This window comes from Lacerta agilis, chromosome 7 (genome assembly GCF_009819535.1).
Source record: "Lacerta agilis isolate rLacAgi1 chromosome 7, rLacAgi1.pri, whole genome shotgun sequence".
In the NCBI taxonomy this organism is placed as follows: domain Eukaryota; kingdom Metazoa; phylum Chordata; class Lepidosauria; order Squamata; family Lacertidae; genus Lacerta; species Lacerta agilis.
The window spans coordinates 10,025,459-10,046,132 of NC_046318.1; the positions used below are offsets into that span (position 1 = coordinate 10,025,459).

Consider the following 20,674-nt stretch of genomic DNA (forward strand, 5'->3'; position numbering starts at 1 on the left):
TCACACCTCCTGCTTATTGGAAGAAAATACTGCATTCAGCTTGGGAAATGCCTCGAAATTTCCCCTCATTTAGGTTTTGTCTTGCGTTCTAATGTATTCCGTTATGGTCTTTCATTAACGTTTGTATACTTTTAATTTCCACTGAAAAACGGAACAAGGAGCCCGAACAGAGCCTATTACTATTATTACTATTATTATTAAAATTTATTAAATTTGTACATTAAGAGGTATTAGAGAAGGCAGTCGCCCTGACAACCAACACGCCCGCCTTCCCCCCCCCCCCATTGGCATTTAAACAGGCTTCCTTGGTCACGCATGTGCAAAGGGCCCGCCGCCATCCTCAACCACGTGGGCTCCGGTGCAGACGCTTTTGTCTAGTTCCCTCCCGCCCCCAGCTCCCCGCTCCGAGTAAGAAGGCCAGGGCCGAAGGGAGGCGGGAAGAGGCGTGCGGCAGGCCGCGCAAGTGCTCATTGGCTCTCGGCAGCCCTCGTGACAAGAAACGCCGCAGCCTGATTCGCTGCCTCGGGGGGGAGGGGGGCTATCGCGCTCCCCTCTTGCTCGAAAGGCCGGTTCGCTGGGATGCTCCTCATTTGGGAGGGAGGAAAATAGAAGGCGGCTCATGAGGGGCTGGCGAGAGGCTTCGCGGCACGGTGTCCGGTAAGTGTGCCTGCCTGCGGAACCCCTTGTCCCTCCCTCCCTCCCCACACCGCCTCAGCGCTCTGTTTTCCTTGGCGACGAAACGGGAGCGCTCAGGCAGACCCCCCCCCCCCATCGAGAGAAAGCGCATGCGCGTGAAGAGCGTCCAGCTCGCGCTCATTCGGAGTGGCGGTTGCGGTCAGTAACGGCCATCCTCTGACGTCGTCCGCCTTCCATCAACGCCCCCCCCCGCCCTCTCCACACACAGGATGGAGGGTAGGGGGCGGGTGGGAGTAAGTGTGGACAAACCTCCCTTGACAGAGGCAGTCTACCTCAGGATCCTATGGAGGCAAATGAGTGTGCTGGCCGGGCCCTTATTGTGACACTCACCCCCACTTCACTGAGGCATCAGGCTGGACCAGTTGGCCTTAATTGGGCAAAGCAGGTCTTACGCAAAATATAAAGGGCGGCATCATTATCTTTTTTACAGGTGTGTAGGAGAGGAATTCCTGCAGGTGCAGCTTCCTTCACCTATGCGTCAAGCAAGCTGAAGCTTGTCAAAACGTATTAAGGTCACACCTTGGGGGGGGGGGTCGAAGCACCATAATCCCTAAACTGTGACGCCCCACCCCCCATAAGACAGTAGCCACAACCCACCCACAATGTTATCACTGCGCTTCTGCTAAGGGGTAACCTGCCATGTCTGCTGCTCACCTGAGATCCAGATATAACAAGCTGTTGAAGCAGCAGGTGGAAAAGAGCTGGCACACCCATCGCTGGTGTTTAAGGGGAATTGACCTATGTAATCAAGGACTTGCTGATCCTCTGAGCAGACTGCCATCCTCCCTGCTATAATGCGGTATCTCATACTGAACTCAGTGGGATTACAAAGTAAATGAGCATGAATTGGTCAGAAAGAGTCACAGGCTTGTGAGAATGCTGCAAGGCCATTGTGTTACCTGCATTGTGTGCTTTTTGTTCCATGTCACAAGAAGCCTCCTCCCCTCTTGCTCATTTTTTGATCTGGTGACTATTAACCCCTTTTTAGAAAAAAAAAAGATACATATCTTAGTGGAGCAAATCCTATTGGTAAAGGAAAGTGCAGGCTTTAAACACAAAACCTTTGTCTACGAAGCACACAAAACCTCTGCTGTACAGAATGCAAAGTTGCTTGCAAATACATGATTTCTTAAAAAATTAGCTCCTTAAATTTATCATACCATTGATCAGAAGTTGGTTATATTTTATATTTCTCAAATAATACAGAATCCCAAGATTCTGTTCTGTGTATTTTTATCCACTGTGGTTATTAAGCTGTTAAAAAAATAATATGAACAAGGATGAATTCAAAGAGAGAGAAATGTTCACCCACCAATCACAAGCTGTTGTCTGATTTTTATTTTTATTTTTGAATGGGTTTTCATTATACCTTACTCTTTTTCAACAAGGAATAAGGGGAAGAGTGGAAGAGAGGGACACACACAAAATACCAAACTTTTTATGTGAAGGCATAAGGCAGGGATGGAAAACCTTTGGCTATCCCATCCAGAGCTGGCCACTGGACATGCAAGCTGGGACTGATGGAAGGTGTAGTTCAGCAACATCTTTAGTTCTGCAGGGTCTGTCTTGAATCAAGCCTAGATGCAGACCTTGGCTTATGGCTTCAACACTGGGCCATTTTTTCAGTTCCACCACCTTGCCCCTGCCCTCTGTATTATTTAACATCCAGCCTGATGAAGAGTTCTCAATAAGTTGGAAGCAGCGCTCGCTATTTTGTGACTTTTTGGTTCTCCCTGAAGATATTGTCACACAGGATTTTGTGAAGAGGAATATTTGCATGTTTTCCATATAGTTTCTCCTTCACATCTACTAAACTACAACAGTGTTTTTCTACATGTTTAGACACAACTTAAATTAATTTCCCCTCCTAGTGCAACATACTATGTTATTACTAGTGGTAATTTTTACCTGTAAAGCTCTTAATAGCTTGGGCCCTTTTGGCTGTGCCTTCTCCTGTATGACCCTCCTCCTTGCTGTTAAGGTAGGGCTGGGGAACCAGGTTGTTGGTTGATAACTCCTATAATCCCTGACCATGCTGGCTGGGGCTGGTGGGAATTGGAGTCTGAACATTTGGAGGGCCAGAGATTCCCAACAACTACAAGATGTTCTGCTTAATCTTCTCACAAGGTTAAACTTCTGAGGTTGTTGAACAAGGCCTCTTGCATCGTAGAACCAAGACTTAAAAAATTTCTTCCCTGAGTAGATGTCCACTTGAGCCTAAATCTTTTAAAGGCCTACTTGTTTAGACAACATTGAAGATTAATGGTGGCAAGTATATATCAGGGATGTACAACAGGTCAATCCCCGGGAGGTTTTGGTAGATCGCTGGCTCCCATCCGGCCCCTCCCCCCATCCTCTAGATCGCTAGCGATTTATTGGTGAGTGCCTGTTTTCATTTTTTAGACCTGAAACCCCCCCCCCCCCAAACGGGATGATCCTTAAAAAAGCTCAGAAATTCCCCCCCCCAAAGGGGTACATCACTGCCAGATTTTAATTGTGTGAGTAGATTGCAGTCTCTTGGAAGTTGCACATCCCTGGTATATATAATTTTGAGTGCTTCCTGGGGGGAAATGCAGTGAAGTGGGGGTGGACTCCAAAAGCAACACAGTGAGCAAATAGAGTATGTTCAGTGGATGTGGAATGCTGGCAGTGGATGTGGAATGCTGGGGATAGGAGAAACAGAAACCTAGGAAATGAAGAGTTGAACAGAGTATCCTGGAACAGGGCATGGCAGCCTGTCAGGAATTCTAAACCAGGGGTCGCCAAACTTACCTGGCCTCTGGCCAGTTCCTCCAGCGACAATCGCGTGGAGGTCGGGGGAGCATGCGCCCACACGCTATTTCCGGCGCACCTTCGGGTCGATGGAGCACCGGAAATAGCTTGTGTGCATGCGGAAGCGTCATTTCTGGCACACTTTCGGGTCGGTGGAGCACTGGAAATAGCTTGTGCACATGCACATGGGCCTCCACAAACCCGGAAGTGCACCGGAAATGACGCGCATGCACACAAGCTATTTCCAGCGTGCCGCCGACTCGACAGTGGGCAGCCACGCTGCACTGGTAAGAGCGGGTGGTGGTGGGGGTCGCCGTGGGATGGAAAACTGAGTCCCTCGGGCCTCATCTGGTTTGGGGAAGCCTGTTCTAAACACTGTACATGTTGTTGCAGGTTCCACTTCTAATCAATTAATATTATTGTATTATAATATTATTAGAATAGAACATACAATATTGCATATTATATTATCAAGTAGTGTTATATCAAGTAATGTTAGTACTAAGAAAGAAAAAGTTTTATATTAAAATGTCTGTGAAATATTTGTTTTATTTGCTCTGGAGTGAATTGCAGTATGGGATACATGAACAGTTTTGTTAACTGCTTTCTTTTGTCATTCTCCTTACAGGACTCTGCTATGGCGAATAAGCTTTATGTGACATTTTTTTTCATATACTTGTTTTCTGAAGCTCGCCACCATGGCTTGGAATCAACCACTGTTTCACAAACTACGGAGAACCTTATACCTGAGAAGGCAGCTGGTATCAATGTTGATTTGGCCACGCTTATGCAGAGACATCACCTTCAGGAACTCTTCTCTCGTTATGGGGAGAACAATACATTGACTATAGAAGGGTTTAGAAAACTTCTACGGAGTATGGGCATTGAGAAGGTGAAAAGAATTTCCCAAGATCATGAGCACCACCACCACCACCGTAATCATGTTACCCTCAGTACAAATTCTGAGAAAATGGGTTGCCCTAGTGACGAACCTGTCGGTGGAAGCAAAAATCATTTGAATAATTGGGCAAAGGATTTGTCTAGCAAACAGAATACAGAACACCAGCAGGGCTCTGTGAATAGCAAGAGTACAACGGTTGCTATAGCTGCATCCACCTACACCACAACCACAGAAGGCAATCCTTTGATACAGCATTCAGAAACTGCAGAATTGAAGTCTACACGTATAGGCCTTGCCAGCCCCAATCCTAACATTGTTCTAGAAAGCAGCAATGTGAGTTCACTTGTAAATGGAAAAACAAATGAATCGCTTGTTTTCGTGAGGGAATCAGAAAGAGGAAGTTACATGTATTCGAAAATAAGAAAAATTACACAAGAGGTACTTAGAGATTGTTTTTTATTGAAAGGAAAGTTGTGATGTTTGGTAGCGTTGTATTCCTTATTCTTTATGAGCACTTTTTCAACCACCCCCTGCTGCATATTTTCTACATTGCTTTTCCACTTCATAGAATTGCTCTATAAGGGTCTAGAGCTATGAAATTGAAAAAAGGAGGCAGCTTTTGGATTTTAGTATAACTTCTGTTCAAGTCTAAGATTTGACTTTGTCTCAAAGAACTTTGGAAGGGGCATTTGGGTTGGGGCCGCTGAAAACCTTGGGGACAGGGCACTTCTAAGTTAACATTTTTTATTATCTACAGATTTATCTCCCCCTTCAGAACAGCAGAAAATGTTCTTCCCCTCCTGTTTTTAACCTTATAGCAATCTTGTGAGGTAGCTTAGTTAAGAGACATTGACAGGATCCAGCTTTGTGGTTGATGGGTCCATTTGTTCCTAGCGTTTTGCTATGCTACAGTATAGTGGCTTTCAATAAAGTAGAATACATTTCTAAACATGCATTCTATTATTTAAGTGTATTTGCCATAAGTGCATTTCTATTAGCGTACAAGAAATCAGGGATATCATGGGTGTGCTGGCAGTATGCTAATACCATATTCAAGTGGGCCAGGGCATACAGTATCTACTTTTGTGGCATCCGTTTTTTGGAAAAAGGAGTAGGCAAGCTGTCTAATCGTTCAGACAGGATGGAAGGGTAGTGAATTTGATTGTAGCCTTGCAAATAACTAAACACGTTTTTCCAGGCCTCAACATTTTATTTGTCCAAAGTTAGTTTTAAAAGTAATTTTTGACATATCTGCCACAAGGGGGGGAAAGAACTTACCCTCTTCTACAATACTCTCCTCCACCTGGTTGTATTGAAATAATTTTTGTTCACTATCTGGTAAGTAGCTATTTAAAAGCTTAGTTTAACTATATGCTCCTTTTTTCAACCAATGTGGTTACCTTTAGTTGACATTAAATTTCAAGCCATATTTTTTGAATTCCAATGATTTTAATTTTTGTCTTCATCATTAAAAACATTTTTGAATGACTGTCCACCGCTTATAAAAATTCCCTTCAGTAATCAAGTTGTCTGGATAATTTCTTAATTGGAATGCTATCAAATAAACCTATGTTATGAAACCCTTTGGCCTCTCTGTAGCTGGCCAATCAAAATAATTTCTACCTAACTTGTTCCTTTGTACCCAGTTCTTTAGTAGTTTTTGTATAAAAATGTCAAACTTACATCTCCTTAGGTTGTGCTATATTGTGCATTTTTTTTAAAATCCACCTGTTTCAACAGCAGATTGCTGTGTGTTTTGGGTTTTTAAGTGGTGGCTATGGGGAAATCAAATCAGAGAATTAGTTGCACATTTCTTTTGAATTTTTGCTTTTAAATAGATTTGTTACTACCCTATATATATGACAAATTTTGTTCAGTTTTGCCTGTTTGTGATTTTTTGCTTTTTTGTATAGCACTTGAATCTTTCCAGTTAAGTTGAAAGGAGAGATCGTTTATAATTAATCTCCCAGTGTTTATGTATGCATTTTCCTGAAATGTGCTTGTCTCTTTTATAGTGCTTCAATGCTTCAAAACTGATGCTTTCTCATGGAATAAGTACAAGAGTTCCATTGACAGCCACAGAATTTAGCTATATTTGCCCTGCTATCGTTAACCAGATTGATGGCAGATATTGTGTAATTCATGCAACAAGTGAAAAGACAGAAACTGCTCCCAAAACTTATTCATTGCAAGTAGGTACGTTTGTTGGTGAAGTCAAACATTTCCTATTTAATCTCTTCTTTGATGCTGTACTTAAAGCAAAATATTGAACAATAATTTGTTTTGGGTGATTCTGTTATCTTAAAGTCTTTGTGGTTTTGTTCTGAAGGGCAAGAAACCTCAAGCAAGGGGTGTAATACCTGTTTTTATTTAGGCGAACTAGTGTTTACAATGCAGCATGCAATCTTTTGTGTTACATAGAAATTATTCCTCCCATTGAGTGCTTAAGGAAATAAAACTTCCCTCCCTGACATAAGGTGGAAGAAATTTATTATTCAAGAAAGCAAGCTGTTTTTTCTTCTTCTTTTCAGCTTGGATTGGTGGATTTATATCCATTTCTGTCATCAGTTTCCTTTCGTTACTGGGTGTTATACTGGTCCCTCTTATGAATCGTGTATTTTTCAAGTTCCTTCTAAGTTTCCTTGTAGCATTAGCAGTTGGTACCCTAAGTGGAGATGCTCTTTTACATCTACTTCCACATGTAAGTATCTTCTTTTTCATTGTATTTACTGGGCATGAGTCACTTTGGGACATAGTGCTACAGTGGTACCTCTGGTTACGAATGCTTCTGGTTACGAGCTCCGCTAACCTGGAAGTAGCTGCTCCTGGTTGTGAACTTTACTCCAGGATGTGAACGGAAATTGTGCACCAGAGGCACACGCAGCGAGAAACCTCATTAGCGAAAGCCTCAGGATAGGAATGGTTTCAGCTTAAGAATGGACCTCCGGAATGAATTAAGTTCGTAACCAGAAGTACCACTGTACTGTAAATATGATGAGGAAATGTCTGTAATTGCACCATAATAATCCTACTTGTGGCACACCTCAGTACAATAAAGTTTTTAATTTAACAACTCAGTTTCCACATCAAACAGCTCTGTGGTGTGCTTTTCCTCACAATCTTAGGGCTAAAACAAACATTACATTGATTTCATAAATGCATGCAATTTATGCATTTTCTAAAATGTAAATAACTAGGGATTGAAAGGGAGCAGCACTGGGGGACCTGAGAAAGTAGAAAGGAGGAGTTTAACCACAGCCACCCAATTGTGGTTCTGGTGAAAAGCCATCATTCCCTACCAATGCAAATTAACAGCTTGGGGTGGGAAAGAATAATCACTGGGGTCATGGCAGGTGATGAGAAGGGGAAACTTGCCCATTGTCCCAATACTGTTCAACATTGCCTAATGCTGCCTCTGCTCTAGCTTTGCTATTAAGTACATATGCTATTAGGTTAATTAGAGTAATTAATAAGTGCCATGCTGAATCAGACTGAAAGCAAATCTAGTTCAGTATCCTGAACTAGGATGCTTTTGGGAATGCCACAGGTAGGATTTGGTAATCCAATTTGTGCCCAGCTGTAAATGTTTGCTTGCTACTATAGCAGTTAATAGGATCCAACTATAAATCTGCCAAAACAAATCCTTTTGTGCCATAGCTGTGCTACTGTAGTTGAAATTCTTCCTTGTTTCAACCGAGTATAAAATCTTTAGAACCCAAGGCCATCACTGCAATCTGAAGATCTGGCATTGCTAACATAAGAAGAGACACTGGTAGCACAGTGCTTTGGTATTATACAGATAGAATGCTCAGTGCAGCACAGCAGCTAAGACAAGTTTTGTCTTAACCTGGGGTCATCGTTAAGAAGCTAAACAACAAGCTCCTTGGGAGTCTGCATGTTTGCACTAAGCCACGAGTTCGCTTAGTGTTGCATGCAAACACGGCTATAATACCATGAGATGGTATGATATGGAAAATAGGACGTTGCCTTATACTGAGTCAGACCATTAGTCCAACTAGCTCGGTACTGTTTACACTGCCTTGCAGTGGCTCTCTGGGGTTTCAGACAAGGCTTCTCTCTCATCTCTACCTAGAGATGCCAGGGATTGCTGCTGGGACCTTCTGCATTCAGAGCACATGCTCTGTTACTGAGCTGTGACCCTTCCTCATACCATTTCAGACTAATACCATTTTTTAATGCTCTATGTGAACATTCCATGCCAATAAAACTAATAAATGAGCCTAGAACCTCTGATGTGCAATTATTATTTGCAGGGAGCTGTTTTTACAGGAGGAAGCATTTGAAACTGGTGCTCTTCTTTTAGTCTGAAGTGGTATGCTCCACTTGGCCCCTTTGAGATCCAAGCTTTCTGCATGTGTAACCCAGGCTTTAATCAGTGTCACTTTTCATCAAATCAGACTTAGGTTCAACTGTTCTTCTTTTCCCCAGATCATTGTTAGAAACTGAGATATGAAAGCTAGGAGCTAAATGCCACCTTAAACCAAGGTTATGGGCTCAACAACAGAATGTCTAGGCGCACTTTTCAATAACAAGAATACAAAGCTGAAAATGAATGAACCGCAGCTAAAATCTTAAGTTCATTTTTCAAATGGTCTAGTCCTCATCTGAAGACTGCAAAAAACAAAGCCATGCTTCCCCTGTCCGCCCCCTAATATTCTTAAGAGGGTCTCTTCTCCAGTCTTCAAAGAATGGCTGAAAGTGGGGAGGCAGAAAAAGGTCCTCTTTTCCTTCCACTATGCAGTTTTAATCTGAATGTTTAGGCTCAGAGCTCAGAAACTGCTCGCACTAATTAAATTCCCTGTTGCAAAATGCGCCTGTAACAATGGGAGTTTTGAACACTGTCCCAGATACTCCTCCCAGACTTTGAAATAAACTGATGCTGGCAGACTCTTCCACTCCCCACATCTTGTTGTTGTGTATGGAAAGGTGTCTGAAGTAATTTCCCCCTCTTCTTTCCCCCCAACTTTTAGTCTCATGGAAGTCATCATCATCATGAGAAACCATTATTGGAACACAATAAAGACCCCACTTTTAAGCATCTTGTTTTTCAAAGTGCAGAAGACAGTGCTAACTTGGATTCTACGTGGAAAGGCCTCACAGCCCTTGGTGGATTATATATTATGTTTCTTGTTGAACACCTGATCACACTAATTAAACAGTTTAAAGACAAGAAGAAAAAGGTAGAGAAATTGTGTATTGAAAAGTGCTTTTAAGTTTTTCTGTGTCCAAATCTTAAGGGATGGTTTACACAAAGCCTGAACAGTATAAGCTGTCCTCGGTGAGGGACCAGGAAGCACCTAGATGAATTGCAGCACTGTGGAGAGAGAGTTTAAAAAAATAAAATTGTGTTGAAAGGGTTTAAAAGTTGATGGGATAAATGGTGAATCAGAATCAGAATTGGTTGAAATGTTTCATTTAGACTTTTAATAGTGAGCAAAATGACTTGGGTTGCTTATTGTGAATTTTATCACTTATGTACAGTTTCTTTCCTGTACAGTGGATGCTTGGGTTGCGAACGCGATCCGTGCGGGAGGCGCGTTCGCAACCCGCAGTATCCGTCACCCACAGTGCCGCACCTGCACATGCGTGGGTTGCGATTCGCTGCTTCTGCACATGCAGTTCCAGTACTTCTGGGTTCGGCGCATTTGTATCCCGCAGCGAACGCAACCTGCAGCAAGCACAACCCGAGGTATGACTGTATTTCAACTTCTGATTTTTTTATCCATTTCATGTTTTTTATTGATAATAGTCTGCGAGATATATAGTGTTCAAGATGTGTACCTAAAATGTTAATAACTTAGTGTATTTCTTCAGAAAAAAAATGAAGACGATGAAGCAGAAATTAAGAAGCAACTATCTAAATATGACTCTCAGCTTTCAACAAATGAAGAAAAAATAGACACAGATGATAGTAAGTTTTAATAAATGTACAGTATTGTTATTCAAAATGTTATGGGTTCTTCTTTGTGGTTTCCATGCAACCAAACTTGGTATCTGTGCCTCTGCAGAGCAATATCCACAACTCAACTAGTAGATGCTAGAAATAATGAATGGGCTTGTGATTTTTGTAGTTTGCATCAGTATGTGACATAGCTATTCAGATGCCCCCTTGCAGCAAATAAATATTGGGGCATAACAGTAATATCTCATTGAATACAAATTTCCTAGCCCACTATCAAAAAGATTCAGAAAGTTACTTCTGTTGACTTGGTGGTGTTTGCTAGAACAGAGATCCTGCCAGAAATGGTTGTAAAAGCTAAAGGACTTCAAGGACTGGAAAACAAGAATCCAAGATCTTTGGCTTAACAGAGTTGTGGATATGACTAAATATATATTTATTACATTTATAACCCTCTTTTTCTCCAAGGCGCTCAAGGTAACATACATGGTTCTCTCCCCTTTTTACTCCCAAGAATCATGTGGGGTAAGTTGGACTGAGAGATATTGAGTGGTGCAAGATCACCAAGTGAGATTCATGGTTGAGTGACGGTTTGAACCTGGGTTTCCCAGTCCTTGACTTGAAACCTGAAGCATCGGCCTGATGTCCTCCAGATGTTTAAGACTGCAGTTCCCATCATTCTTGACAATTTTCCATGCTGGTTAGAGTCGATTGAAGTTGTAGTTCTAAATATTTGGAGGGCATCAGGTTGGAGATGGTAGGGCTGGGCACTATAACCACACAATGTTCTGTTACTTAAATAACGCACAAGCTCCCCATATAAACTTATGTGAAGTAAAAAAACAAAACAAAAACCAGAGATAGACTAAATGTTGCTTCACTTTAGTCTTGTGCCATTTTCTACTCCAATGTGATGATATTCTATGGGTTGAAACCAATGAAGTCATATACCCCTACTGAGTGTATCCATTGAAATCAATGGATATGACTAACTTAAGTTCATTGGCATCAGTGGGTCTACTCCGAATATGACTTCATTGAATACAGTCCTTTGTTCTATGGAAAGATTGAAACTGAGCATACAGCTGAAAAGTTATAGGCATTACTAGTACTGTACTCTTCAGGTGCCAGAATACACATGCTTTCTCTCAGTTTTCAGACTTTATTGAATAGTGGAGGTCAGAAAGCAGACCTGTTGAATTAGAGCAATTCTCAAAATTTGCTTATACTGTTTGGTCATCTAAGTGTATTGTGCATTTTTCTGCACATATAGCTAAAAGGTGATTATTGTTTCTGGTATGATGAACCACTCTTTTTTGCTACTTCTGATACTTCAGCATATTCATATAATCTAAGATGCTCTGGAAATGACTACAAAAGTTGACACTAACCTATAGCTTATATCAGCAGTATAAATAAAAACAAAATAAAAAATTCTTTCCAGTAGCACCTTAGAGACCAACTAAGTTTGTTCTTGGTATGAGCTTTCGTGTGCATGCACACTTCTTCAGATACACTGAAAGAAGTGTGCATGCACACGAAAGCTCATACCAAGAACAAACTTAGTTGGTCTCTAAGGTGCTACTGGAAAGAATTTTTTATTTTGTTTTGACTATGGCAGACCAACACGGCTACCCACCTGTAACTAGCAGTATAAATATGCATTCTTAGAAGGTGCCTATCTAGTAGGGTTCACTGTATGGAAGAGATCTTATTATCCAAGAACAATTTCTCATCGATACAAGATGATGTTTATACTGTATCTTGTACTACAGTGGTACCTTGGGTTAAGAACTTAATTCGTTCTGGAGATCCGTTCTTAACCTGAAACTGTTCTTAACCTGAGGTACCACTTTAGCTAATGGGGCCTCCTGCTGCCGCTGTGCCGCCGCTGTGTTCTCATCCTGAAGCAAAGTTCTTAACCTGAGGTACTATTTCTGGGTTAGCAGAGTCTAACCTGAAGCATCTGTAACCCGAGGTACCACTGTAATCCATTATTCCATTGCATAGAATCATAATACTTCACTTTATCTGCTTTTCAAAGCAGGAAAGAATAACAATTCACTTCTGACATGTAGCTGCTGCTTAAGGTTTGAACAGTTTGTGGAATTGCTTTTTTAAGTTACCTATTAAAGCTGTTTCTAACTGCCCAGTTTTCAAATGCTGTTATGCTTGGTTTTCTGCAAGAGAGCACTTTCATACTGCCTTACCAGCATAATTTGCTATTTATTTCTTAATTATACATTTTATTTTTGTGCAAGTCGGAAATTTAGGAACCACTTTTTTGTGTGGTTAATAGTGCGGCACTGAGTATTGTACCAGTTGACTCTTTAAATAGGAGCCTGGAATGGGGTGGGGGCGGAAGCAAATGGGTAAGCACTGGTTTCAAGTTTAAATGCATTTTTCATAGTGATAATTTTCCTAGTACAGTATTCGTATAAGACCAAGAGCTTATTTTCACTTGTCTAATTATGTTATGAATTCTGTTGTCAATGTAAAATGTGGCTAGCCCAGCATAAGCCCGCAATATTATCTTGTTCAGCACTTCCTCTCCAGTAGAGAAAAATACTTCATTGGGCTCCAAATAGGGAAGGTAATTTGAAGATGGAAAGTGTCTTGGCTCAGGGTTGTATGGAGAAATTTCTCACCTGGCCCATTTATGGATTCATCCCATAGTAACTGAAATCCATTTCTGCAGTCATAAGCAGCACACCTTCCAGCCTTCAGATCTGTAGAAAAGGCAAGGTGGCAGGTTGTACATTATGGTTGCACATTTCTTTGAATTTCTTAATACAATCCTATATACGTGAAGTATTGCAATAAGAAAATGCAGCTGGCAGAAGATGCTTGTAAAAATAGATCTGAAATTAATGTGTTTCACCAAGTGCATTACACATCTCTCCCGAGACCCATGGTAATAGAAGTATCTAAAACTTGAATGGGTAATATGTGGCACTCCAGATATTTATGGATTCTCATCACCTATTAGTCCCAGCCTTCGTGACAAATGACCAGGAGAGAGAAGGCAGGTGAGAGATTTCCCATTTCTGACATAAAATATTTTATGAGTAAGATATTCAAGTACCGAAGATGTTGCAGTTGGCAAAAGTGTTCTGAATGCTCTGTTGCGCCTTTTTGTTTTGAGAATGTAATCTGCTTTTTCCTGTGTTTCACAAAGGGCCAGAAGCTTACTTGGGGGCACATTCACAAGAGCCTTCAAACTTCATCTCCCAGAAGCCAGTAGTACAAGAAGAAGAAGAAGTTATGATAGCTCACCATGAGCCTGCTGACCATGAATATGCATCCAGGGGGTGTAGAAATAAATGCCATTCACATTTACATGACACCCTAGGACAGTCGGATCATCTCACTCATCATCACCATGATTACCATCATATTTTGCATCACCATCACCATCAGAACCATCATCCACATAGCCATAGCCAGCGCTACTCACGTGAAGAACTGAAAGATGCTGGTATAGCTACTCTAGCCTGGATGGTAATTATGGGTGATGGACTACATAACTTCAGTGATGGCCTTGCAATTGGTTAGTGTATCTTGATGTTTTTTCTTGATTAGTTCCATACATATTGGTGGCTGATCCAACTCTTTTCTGTGCTGTTACCTCTTCATTTCTTGTATTAGTATAAAAGCAAAAAGGCAGAAGCCTTGTTGTCTGTTGTTGCAGAAGGCAGGACTTCTTTTAATGGGCTTAAAATGAGGGTTGATAATGGTGGGACATTAGGAGAAACTTCTTAACAGGAAGAGCAGTTTGATAATGGGGATCAATTACCTAGAGGTGTTGTGAACTATCCAATACTAGAGGTCTTAGGCCAGGCTTCCTCAACCTCGGCCCTCCACATGTTTTGAGAGTACAATTCCCATCATCCCTGACCACTGGTCCTGCTAGCTAGGGATCATGGGAGTTGTAGTCCCAAAACATCTGGAGGGCCAAGGTTGAGGAAGCCTGTCTTAGGCAGTGACATTGAATCCTAGGGGGTTGGACCAGATCACTTAGAAGGCTCTTCTCATCTGGTTGTCTTGACTAGTCTCCTCAAAATCCTCAGATTACAGTAAATTCCCTAGCCAGTGGTGGATATACTGCAGATCCAAAGTGAGTTAAGGTTTATAGTGAACCTCTTTAATCAAATGGGTTTAAAAGTACATACCATTTTCTGATGATAGATTCTATAACAGTCATAGTTGAAAACTTTTTCAGTTTGAGGGCTGCATGCCAACAGTGGATGGAGCCAGGGGCAAAGTGAATAGAGCAACAGATGCTACTCTTAACTTAGTACCAGTGTTCAAAACTCCCATTGTTCTAGGCACTTTTTATGACAGGGAATTTCATTAGAGCAAGCGGTTTTTGAGCTCTAGGCGCAGTACTGCACCTAAGATTTCAGATTAAAACTGCAGAGTGGAAAGAGAGGAGGACCTTTTTTGCCTTCCCACTGCCAACAACTCTCTGAAGACTGGAGAAGAGACCCTCTTAAGAATATTAGAGGGGTGGGCAGGGGAAGTAACTAGACCATGTGAAAAATGAATATAGGGTTTTAGCTGCAGTTCATTCATTTTCAGCTTTGTATTCTTGTTATAAAAAAGTGCACCTAGACATTCCATTGTTGCACCCATAACCTAGGTTTAAGGTGCCATTTAGCTCCTAGCTTTCATATCTCAGTTTCTAACACTGCCTTGTACAGTGGGCTACATTCCTGCTACACGAAAGGTACAGGCTTATACATACACATCTACATCCAGGCAGGCAAGCAGCCTTATCACAGTTTAAGGATGCATTCCAGTCAGGCAAAAACACTCAAGGGGACATGGCCTGAGGCAAGTCCAAAGGGTGAGATAGAGGTGCTTAGAGGGAGCATGGGAGGAAAAATCACAGCTGATTTACTCCTCTCCCAGTTCTGCTGTTGCTATGCTACCCAGAGCTAAGTCATGGTTTGGCTTAGCAGTAGCACAAACTAGGTCATCATATATTTATATGTGGATGTAACTGCATTCTTCAAGTGAGATTGCTTCTCTTTAATTTTCTTTGTCTTCTCCTAGGGGCTGCTTTTACTGAAGGTTTATCTAGTGGCTTAAGTACTTCAGTTGCAGTCTTTTGTCATGAGTTACCACATGAACTGGGTAAGAGGGAACCAATTTTAGTTACTGGCAGGGTATTGTTTCTATACATTTACATTTGGTTGATTGATTGATCACCGTCACAGTTAAATTGAGGTATTTCATAGTATGTGTGAATAACAGTAATATCCCATCCTCTTGGGCTCCTGTAGAATAGACTGCTCAAGGGAAAGTGTGCTTTTTTAAAAGCACGACAATCAAATAAAACGGGGCTATCTAATATTGCTACGTTTCAAGCAAATGAGTTCTATCTTGCTTCCAGACCAACAAAGGAAACAAAATGGTTTGAATGATGCAATTGCTTACTTTACACACTGTTGTCAGTGCACTTAATACGGCAATATGCATTGCTGAATGGGAGGTTTTCGGCAATGTATTGTCAATTTAATGCAAATTAGCTCAGCCTTTCTTGATGTTGTTTAACCAATAACATTAAGTTGTATTGAAGCATAGTGAAATGATACGAGTTTTCCACTGATTTCAAACACAGTAAATTCTAACTATAAAGAGCCATTGTGAGGACTCTTAAATAGTACTATTTCAGTTTAATGTAAACTTTATGAGCGTGTCCCAATCCATTTCCAGTAGAGTGGTGGAAAAAACAAATACATTTTAAGTGTGTATACATATGCAGGATATTCATTGTGGCTCTTCTGTCCTCCAAAAGTTTTGACCACATTAAAAAACAAAAGCAAATGAGATTTTAAGGCATAAAAATATTTCTTGGGAATCAGGGGAAATGAAGCAGTATGGCGGACTTTTAGTATGCTGACAAATGACCAAAAATATTTTGTGTCTCTTGGCAGGAGATTTTGCTGTACTTCTCAAAGCTGGCATGACTGTCAAACAAGCTGTTCTTTATAACGCGCTTTCAGCTATGCTGGCCTATTTTGGAATGGCTACTGGGATACTCATTGGCCACTATGCAGACAATGTATCTATGTGGATCTTTGCACTTACGGCTGGGCTGTTTATGTATGTGGCCCTTGTTGATATGGTAAGTATATAAGTATCATTGGATATTGGTAGCACTCTGGTTGCAACAACAGAACTTTAATCAAAGAAGATGCCAGCATCTGAATTGCTGTACATAAGAGCCTTTCCTCATCAGGCAAAGGGTACATTTAGTTCAGCATCCTAGCAGTGGCTACTTAAATTCAGCCACAGAGAGCTACAAGTGCGACATGAAGGAACATAGTCTGCTTGCTTCTATAGCTGACATAGCAGTCTTCTCTCAATGCCCCTAATAGCAAGCTTAAAACAGGTCCACTGAGAAACAAAAGGAAAACTATCAGCATGCTTGGGGAATCCCACACTTTGCAGAAATACAACAGCTCCCCCATTCAAACAGCCCATTGGGGACTCGGCATGCTCAATGGACACCAGGAGCCATGGCATGTTGAAGGACAGGGTGGATTGGGGTAAAATGGCTTGTTTGAGCTTCATAGGATAGCATGGTTGTCTGGCTGGAACCCTGCACAAGAGCACTTAGGTTAGAAATTGGGGATACACTGCAGTATTTTATAGCTGCTCTCATCTTCACAGAAGGGGAATTATTGCCAACTTGGAACAACTTAATGTCTCAGCATCAACATGTTCTTTCTGTAGTATTCAGATTAATTTTGTTTATCTCTCTCCTTTTTAAATTCAGGTGCCTGAAATGCTCCACAATGACGCTAGTGATCATGGATGTAGTCGCTGGGGGTATTTCTTGTTACAGAATGCTGGGATTTTGTTAGGTTTTGGTATTATGCTACTTATCTCTGTGTTTGAACATAAAATTGTGTTCAGCATAAACTTGTAATTTTTATTTCTTTTTTTTACATTCCTGATACTGGCATGGTATTGAAAACTAACTGTGGGCACTTTTTACCTCTTAATTGCCTCCTGATTCGGCCTTTTTAGTAGTGTTAACTGCTTGCATACATGACAAGAATATAGTATGTAAAAAGGGTTAAAAAAATTAAGGTACCTTTACCAATATAGTATGTAGCACTATGGGGAAACTGGCATATTAAATAGCACACTTTGCCAAACTTAGTCAAAGCTAAAACTGTAAGGGAAGGTTTTTTTTAAAAAAGTTATTTAATATTGTAAGGATACTTAATAGCATGCAATGTGAGGTTTTGTCTTAGTCTTGTATATGTTAACAAAGTGATCCCAACATGAAGTTGTATTGCTTTTGATATAATTTGATACAGAAAACCCTAAAGCTGTCATTTTCATTCCTGCTATTGGGGACGACGACAAGCACTCGTAGCATTCTTGAACAGTTATGCTACTGTAAACAAGTTTTCTAATGAAGAGATTAAATATTTGGCTTACCATTAAAATTACATGCTCACTTGTGTTTATGTTCACAAAATTATTAACACTACAGTAAAAAGTTGTGAAATGTCCCACTTCAAGGCCTCAAATCTACATCGAGTCAAGATTCTACAACAAACAAATGCATGTAGTTTTAAAAATTGGAATGTGGCAATATTTTCAAAAAGAGCCACGCAGTGTATTTAAGTGAAAGTGTTGGCAGAAATATAAAACCAGTGGGGGGGGGGGGACAATTACCAGAGGTGGGTGCCTCACAATATTGGGAAGGTTATAAGGAATGAACCATAGACAAAAGAGCACAAGAAGTAGGGGGAGACAAGAATTCTGTTCTGAACTGTGTTGTGTGCACACTTAACACTTCTAAGTTTAGTAGTGCATGGGGCAGAGTGAATAGTTGAATCGGAACTGTTTTTTCACACCATACGTATGCTTAAAATAGAAACTGGTGATGGAAAGAACATCTTTCACTTCCTAGAGAACTGGATTCTTAAGAGCTTGGTGGTATGAAAAGCATGTGTGCAACAGAGGATTGTCACAGGTCTAAATCAGTTGCTAAGACGCATGTCACAGTTTGGATAGAGTATCCTAATTCTATCATACTAACTATTGCTATATATTTTACCAGGATAGCTAACCTTTATTTGCGCTTCAGACGAGGAGCTCCTTAAAATGTATTTTGTTGCTGGCCCAACCTTGCCCATAAAGTTCCATATGATCTAGGTTGATAGGGCATATCAACTTAGGTTGATAGCTCAGTCAGTAGAGCATGAGACTCTTAATCTCAGGTTCATGGGTTTGAGCCCCACATTGGGCAAAATATTGCTGCATTGGAGGGGGTTGGACTAAATGACCCTTTTGGTTCCTGCCAACTCTATGATTAAATTAAATATACTTTTTGCTGATCTCAATTTTCAGAGAATTCTAGAGTAGGACTAGATGATCTTTTCCACCTCTTTGCTCAGTGCAGAATGCAGTTGAGGCATCCCTGGCATATAGAATAGAATAATAATTTATTGGCCAAGTACATTTTTCAATATACTTGGAATTGGCTTTGGCTACATTACAATGTAAAATACATTATACAAATAATAGTAATTTACAGAGCAAGAGCCGAGGCTGCTCTTCTCGGCGCCTCTTAAGCTGTGTTGGTGAGTGTAGGCCCACCTCCTAGGCCCGATGGAGTTGGCCAGAGGAGGGAGCGGTCTTCCCAGACACTCACAGCAGCAGCAACAGCAATATTCAACCTGTGCTTAAACAACTGGCAAAACAGAGCTCATCACCTCCTGAGGCAGCCTATTCCATTGTTAAATTACTCTTATGGACATGTTTCTCCTAAAGATAAGGCGAAAACAGCTTCTCACCAGTTTCCAGGCATTGGTTTCAGACCTGGAGCAGCAGTTTCAGAAGATGTAGATTTCATTGGTATTATAGAACAGGCCTGTTACTTCTGCAGAGCACTGTTACTTTCAGGCTTTCTCTGCAGGCAGAGCAGTTAGATTGATAAAGCAGGGAGGTGCCAAGGACATATTCAATATAGATGCTGTTATAGTCTTCAGTCTCTCTTAAAAAGTTACAGCTATTGAGCATTAGTCTCAAATATTTCAATATTTTAGCACTTTCTCTTGTAAAAATTAGTTCACAGTGATTTATCCATCTCAAAAAAGCCTTTGCTGCACAAAACACTGATTTTATGTGTGTATGTAAGGCTGATAAAAACATTTTTGAGATATTTGTGGATTTAGATACAGGAATTCTTTGTTCACGTTCAGTACAATCCTTTCTACTGAACTGGATACCATCTAAAATTAAATTGATTGAAGCATTTATTTGAAGAAATAAGCACAATAATAGCTTTTGCAATAACAGCACATCCAAAATTGGGAACATCATAAAGAAGGGGTATGATGGATTTGAGGAAGGGAATTTGTCCTAACTGGCAGACTCCTTTTGCATAAGAATCTCCTTCCTGCCTCTTTATTTTGTCTGGTAACATCCTGAGTTCTACCAGTTACACAACCTTTCAGAACAGCTCTTGGGCAGGGAGAGAAACCTAAGAGGATATTTTGATTTAATTTCCCAAAGCAAAAAGGGGACACAGAACTTTGAAAACCTTGTGAAAGAGTTGATTGCACAAGAATGTAGCTCAACCATGTCCTACCCATGGAGATTTTAGGACAAAATTCCAGGGAAATGCCTTTTAAAGCCAAATGTCAAAGTAGAAATAATTTTATTGGGGAGGGGGAAGTCATCTAACTTGGCTAGTAACATGTTGCCTGCTTGAGAAAAGATGGGTTTCAGTTTCTTGCAGAAGAGCTGTGCTGAGACACTACATCTTTGTAAGGTTTTTAGAAAAGAAAATACATAACTGCCTAGTGTTGTGTGATTATAATTCACACTCAGTATGCATACCGCTAAAATACACAAGCATTTTCCTTATGCATGCCTACATATTTTATTGCTTAGAGTCATATTTTGCCACACCCAGAAGCCTATCCTCAGAACTGGAATTTTGACAGCACTGATTCAGAAGAGAAGTAAGCTTCAAACAAGAAGTGTCATTAACTCCAATATACCATACTTTCAGGCACAAATGCTTCATGTAGATTCGCCCCACTGAGGTAAGTAATAAGTTAATAATGCCATGCTGGATGCTTCTGCCATCACCACCCTGCTTTGTCAGGAAAGGGCTCTTCCATGTTCTAGAATTACTTAATATTAGAAGCTGGTGAATATTTTACTTACTGAGGCTGAATGTTAAGTAGTTGGTCTGAGCTTTTAATTCCATGGTAGATTTTTTTTAAAAAAAATAGTTTTAACTATCTGCTCCTTATTTTTAAGCATGAATTCCCATTCTAGAGCCACAGAACATCTGTGCTCAGAGATTTGCAACTTGCCCATGAATCAGGAAAGTGTGTAGAAAA

The 20,674-nt window shown here is 40.8% G+C and overlaps 1 protein-coding gene across 3 annotated transcripts; it reads left to right on the plus strand.

Annotated features, from left to right (window-relative positions):
• Positions 1 to 534: 534 nt before the first annotated feature.
• On the plus strand, positions 535 to 17,775 carry SLC39A6 (solute carrier family 39 member 6). 3 transcript variants are annotated; one of them, XM_033154354.1, is made up of 10 exons: positions 535 to 657; positions 4,097 to 4,807; positions 6,385 to 6,565; positions 6,901 to 7,070; positions 9,361 to 9,570; positions 10,205 to 10,301; positions 13,468 to 13,839; positions 15,348 to 15,428; positions 16,232 to 16,422; positions 17,077 to 17,775. In XM_033154354.1, the coding sequence occupies exons 2-10, from the start codon at positions 4,106 to 4,108 to the stop codon at positions 17,227 to 17,229; spliced, it is 2,157 nt and encodes a 718-aa protein (XP_033010245.1). In that variant the 5' UTR covers positions 535 to 657; positions 4,097 to 4,105; the 3' UTR covers positions 17,230 to 17,775. The 3 variants fall into 3 exon arrangements, with proteins under 3 accessions (XP_033010245.1, XP_033010247.1, XP_033010246.1); XM_033154356.1 differs by having other exon boundaries at positions 4,097 to 4,702; positions 17,077 to 17,229; XM_033154355.1 differs by having other exon boundaries at positions 542 to 645; positions 17,077 to 17,229.
• Positions 17,776 to 20,674: the final 2,899 nt, after the last annotated feature.

What these genes read in the sequence shown, in the direction of transcription:
- SLC39A6 (XM_033154354.1), top strand. Translation starts at nt 4,106, where the DNA reads ATGGCGAATAAGCTTTATGTGACATTTTTTTTCATATACTTGTTTTCT. An exon ending in AACTTATTCATTGCAAGTAG is followed by an intron (nt 6,566 to 6,900) that starts GTACGTTTGTTG and finishes TCTTCTTTTCAG; the next exon opens with CTTGGATTGGTGGATTTATA. An exon ending in TGAGTTACCACATGAACTGG is followed by an intron (nt 15,429 to 16,231) that starts GTAAGAGGGAAC and finishes GTCTCTTGGCAG; the next exon opens with GAGATTTTGCTGTACTTCTC.